The following is a 4,455-nucleotide window of genomic DNA, read 5'->3' as shown; positions in this document are numbered from 1 at the left end:
ACTTGTATGAATCTCTCAAAAATATTATTTAAATTTCTTCAAACAACATTTGTACTACAACAGTATTACTAAGGATAATTTTCACAGAAATCCCTACAGAAAATCCTGAAGGTTTCTTTGCAGCAAAATCTGAATAAAACTTTCATATAATTTCACAAGAAAAAAAAATGGAAGAATCCTGGAGTACCCTTATAAAATTCAACGATTGCATATTATGCCGAACTCAGATTTACAACAAAATCTGCATATTTATGGTTTGTCTCTGATTTGCTTCCTATTGAATATCAAAAGAAAATTTCATCAAGAAATTTAACGAATTACTTTAACCGTCTTCCAACAGCTAAATTTTAACCACAAAAAAAAATAAATTGACACTTATATTGAGCTGTTCGGTAATCCAATCCGCATGGTTATTAAATTAATTAACTCATTACGCGTGGTAAAGATGGACAAATTATGGGTGAAATTATGAAAAAAATCCACGTGCTCGGCTGGGATTTGAACCCAGGACTCTTGTATGCTAGACGAGCGCTTTACCAACTAAGCTACTAAGATGTGGGAAGGCTATCAAAGTGTCGTTCTCACTCAAGTGACGACATGACTACTACAGAGAGGCAGTAACACTCTAATATAAATTGACACTTATATTGAGCTGTTCGTTAATCCAATCCGCATGGTTTTTATCATAATTTCACCCATAATTTGTCCATCTCTACCACGCGTAATGAGTTAATTAATTTAATAACCATGCGGATTGGATTACCGAACAGCTCAATATAAGTGTCAATTCATCTTTAACAAGCTTCACATTTTGGTATCAGAATGATAATTGTCAACGCACTGAACCGGTTTCCCCTCGTTTTATGGCAGTCTATTGGAAATAGTCTCTTCAAGCCTGTACATACTTCAAGAAAAACAAGGTAAGAATTACCCCTGAATGTATGCGGTACAATGCCATTGATGGAATGCCCCTAAATATAGATGGTGATCGTGATGAGCCCCTTAATATATGTAATAAAAAAATGCGATAGGTGGCGTAGTTAGATAAATTCAGAATCTCTTAAGGTTTATTTGAACGATTTCAAAATATAAGCGATGTTATATTTATTCGAAACGTTGATGAAATGAAGTTGACTTTCAATATCAATTATAAGTATATCACTTAAAAATCCCGTATTTTTGGAATGTTGGCAAGTAATTGACCCCTGAAATCTTCTTTATTATAATTAATGAAGAAGTATCAAAACTTTCCAAAATTCACTATTTGTAGGGTAATAGTAATTTATAGGGTAATCCAATCCTTCATTCATTACAACAGCGAAAAAACATCTTTTTTGTACGTTTGAACGTCCACATTGAAATATCACTCCATCGAATGACTTACCTCACGTGTATACACAAAAAGTAGGTAACGCAATATGTGATATTAAAAGAAAAGAGTAAAAAACATTGATCATTTAATACGTATCGGATGGAAGAATCCTATCTTTTATTATTTGGATATCATTTTTCAGTAATAATTTACGTCTTGGTGTGCCTTACTGCGTACAACATAAAATATATATTCTTCTAACTTAATACACTAGAATAAATTATTTACAATTTCTGCACCTAACAAGCTAATATTCTGGTTTGTAGTTTGGCTGAGATCAGTTTCTAATACTATCTGGGGTTCCAATGTTACACCGCTGGCAACATGACTCAATCAACGAGATTTGGTTAAATAGTTTGTATGTGCGGAGCACGTGCTGATGTGTGTATCTGTGTATATGATTGCGTGTGTGTGAATAACTATGGCCCTATCTAAGCGCGCATTCATAAATAAAAGCAATATCAGTCTTTAAAAGAAAGGTCAAAGCTCCATCTCTGTACCTGTTTTTTTTTGTTTTTCGTTCATGCAAAGGACTTTTGTGGACTATTCGTTTGAAAACGAGATAAAGTTTACAAATCTCTTTGCCTCGCAATAATTAACAGCGAACCGTTTTAGGAGGATACCAAGCTATTACTCTTCTTTGGCTGCATTCGTTGTGTCGATCTGTGTTTTTTCTAGGTCATTAAACTACTTTCTATCTTCTCCTCATTCGCCGTTGCTTTTTTTCTGCCTAACGCTTTGGGATCTCATTCGTCATGCCCCTCTCTCTCTCTTTCTCCAGCTACCTCTCGCAACAATTATGGAGTAAATTAAATCTTCCACAATAAAAGAAACGAATATAAAAATCAACAAACAGAATTAGAATCAACTAATCTCTCACTTGCTCGACCTGTAAGGAACATCTCTGGGAACGCGGGTAATTACCGAACGTATCCAATTACCGCTTCATGATCTCATCAATCGAGAACCCGAGGGATTTCTTCGGCAGATTGGTATCGGGCGGGGTACCGTGGAGGTGGTGAAAGTGATCCTCGTCGTCATCTTCTTCCACGTCGATCTCTTCTTCGTCGTCGAATGTGTCCTTGTCCGGGGAGGAAGGGGATGACTTTTGCGAGAGGTCCAGCACCGGACTGTTGGGGGTAATGTCCGATAGGGCGTGACTTTGCATGTGGGTTTTGAGATTAGCTCTTTGATTGAAGGTTCGGTTGCAGATGTTACACTTGTGGGGTGCTTCTTCCAAGTGCGTGACCTTGTGGACGGCCAAAGTGCGCGATTGGCAGAAACCTTTACCGCAATCGGAGCATTTGAACGGTTTCTCTTTGGAATGGATGTATCGATGGTCTCGAAGATGATCCTGCCGTCGGAAGGCTTTCCCACATATGTCGCAAGAGTAAGGTCGTTCATCGGTATGAGTGCGCTCATGAATCAGAAGGTTGTAAGATTTGGTAAAATGTCGATGGCAGTATTTGCAGATGAACTGTTTCTTTGGACGAGAACTACCATGACCAGGGGCTTTCATGGGATTCACGGGACGACCCAGCACAGGGACCCGTGAAAGATCACCGGGATATCCTTGGAAGTGTTGCCGATAGATGGCTGCATTGCGAATCCATTGTTGCATGAGAGCATGCGAATGATGGGCGGCAACTGATGCGGGGATCTGGGGGTATCCAGGCAGAGGATAACCGGTTTGATGAAGATGCTGTTGAGCCGCTGCCGCAGCCTGCGTTTGGAGCCAAAGGCGGTGCTGTTGTTGTTGCTGCTGCCTTTGTTGTTGTTGTTGCTGTTGAGCTTGCTGTTGTTGATAGAGGAAGGCCTCCATCGGGGGTGGCTGACCATGTTCGGTGGGTCGCTGGGGAAAGAAGGCGCTCGGGACCTCCTGCTGGTGAGGCTGATGGTGATTGTTTTGATGATGCGGAGGATGATGATGAGCATGATGGGACATGTGTTGGTGTTGAGCCGGAGACCGGTTTTGTTCCATATCAAAGTAGTGGCGCGAAGTGATCACCGCCGGTGTCGTATTGATACTGTCCTCGGTAGGCGTATGCGGAGGGGTTAAAATCGGAGACACGGTCGATCGAGGCTCTTGCTTTATGACTGCTAAGATCTCCGGCGGGAAATCTGCAAATGTAAAGTAAGGAGTGTGTTAGTCGCATTGTTTTTTGATAACTTATTATGTAACATTCTACACAATTACTTTAAAACTACTAAATTGACTAATTGAAGTTCAATAATGTCCATTAATTACCTGGTGATCGGGCTTTCAGCTCCTCTATACTGATTTCACTGCAAGATGACGTAGTTGATGAATTCATAGACATCTTAATTCCGCTGGCGGCTGCCAATGTTGCACACTTGTTCTAAAACTTTCCAACGAGCACAGTTTAAACCCACAGTTCATTCACTATTATCGCTCGCTAATTGTCAATCACTGATAACCTATTGTCCTTTCTGTATTCACTTGGCTCGACAAGTTTAAAACACACAATCAACGGAAGCACCGTGCTCACTGTTCCGAAGCTGTAGCATAACTGAGGCTGCTGATCGGTATCCTTTGCTCGTTATCCTTTTCCTCATAGATTAAGGGATCTACACTATCGTTGATGTGGCGGATACATAAGGCCACCATACATACACACGCGACCGTCGGTTTCTCTTTCCCTCTTGCTGTGCCTTCTCGCAATCGTTTATTTTCAATTAATACTATGTTGCACCACCGGCTTCAAATGGGAACAGTCACAAGAAAAAAAAACGATCGCACCGTCGTTTTCACGAAATGTTGTCTCCTAGGGTAGCAAACCCTACGCTTTTTGGCTTTGAAACTAGATGTTTAGACAACAAGTTGTCGGTACAAACTGATTTGCTACTAACGAAACTTCCAGGGAAGTCACTTCTGTATGCATTGAGAGCGAGCGAGAGTACGAGTGGTTGCGAGCGAGGGGGCCGAGAGTTTCGGAGAGAGTCTGGCTGGGCTGCTTAGGAAGTGAGAGTGAGTAGCGAAATCGGACTCTGGTTGGTCGAAGAGTGGTGGGGGTAAACGTTGACGCCCACTGTGCCTGCATTCCATCCAATGGCAGTTCTCT

General features: G+C 41.1%; 1 protein-coding gene across 1 annotated transcript; it reads right to left on the bottom strand.

The window, feature by feature from the left end:
- Nucleotides 1–1,453: 1,453 nt before the first annotated feature.
- LOC5569192 (protein odd-skipped) lies at nucleotides 1,454–4,252 on the bottom strand. The gene is made up of 2 exons (XM_021845374.1): nucleotides 3,621–4,252; nucleotides 1,454–3,493 (listed from the first exon to the last, which is right to left on the bottom strand). The coding sequence occupies exons 1-2, from the start codon at nucleotides 3,691–3,693 to the stop codon at nucleotides 2,310–2,312; spliced, it is 1,257 nt and encodes a 418-aa protein (XP_021701066.1). The 5' UTR covers nucleotides 3,694–4,252; the 3' UTR covers nucleotides 1,454–2,309.
- Nucleotides 4,253–4,455: the final 203 nt, after the last annotated feature.

The sequence above is a fragment of the Aedes aegypti genome, chromosome 2 (assembly GCF_002204515.2).
Source record: "Aedes aegypti strain LVP_AGWG chromosome 2, AaegL5.0 Primary Assembly, whole genome shotgun sequence".
Classification (NCBI taxonomy): domain Eukaryota; kingdom Metazoa; phylum Arthropoda; class Insecta; order Diptera; family Culicidae; genus Aedes; species Aedes aegypti.
Note: the sequence above shows the minus strand (reverse complement) of the source record. Positions and strands in the feature narration are given on the sequence as shown.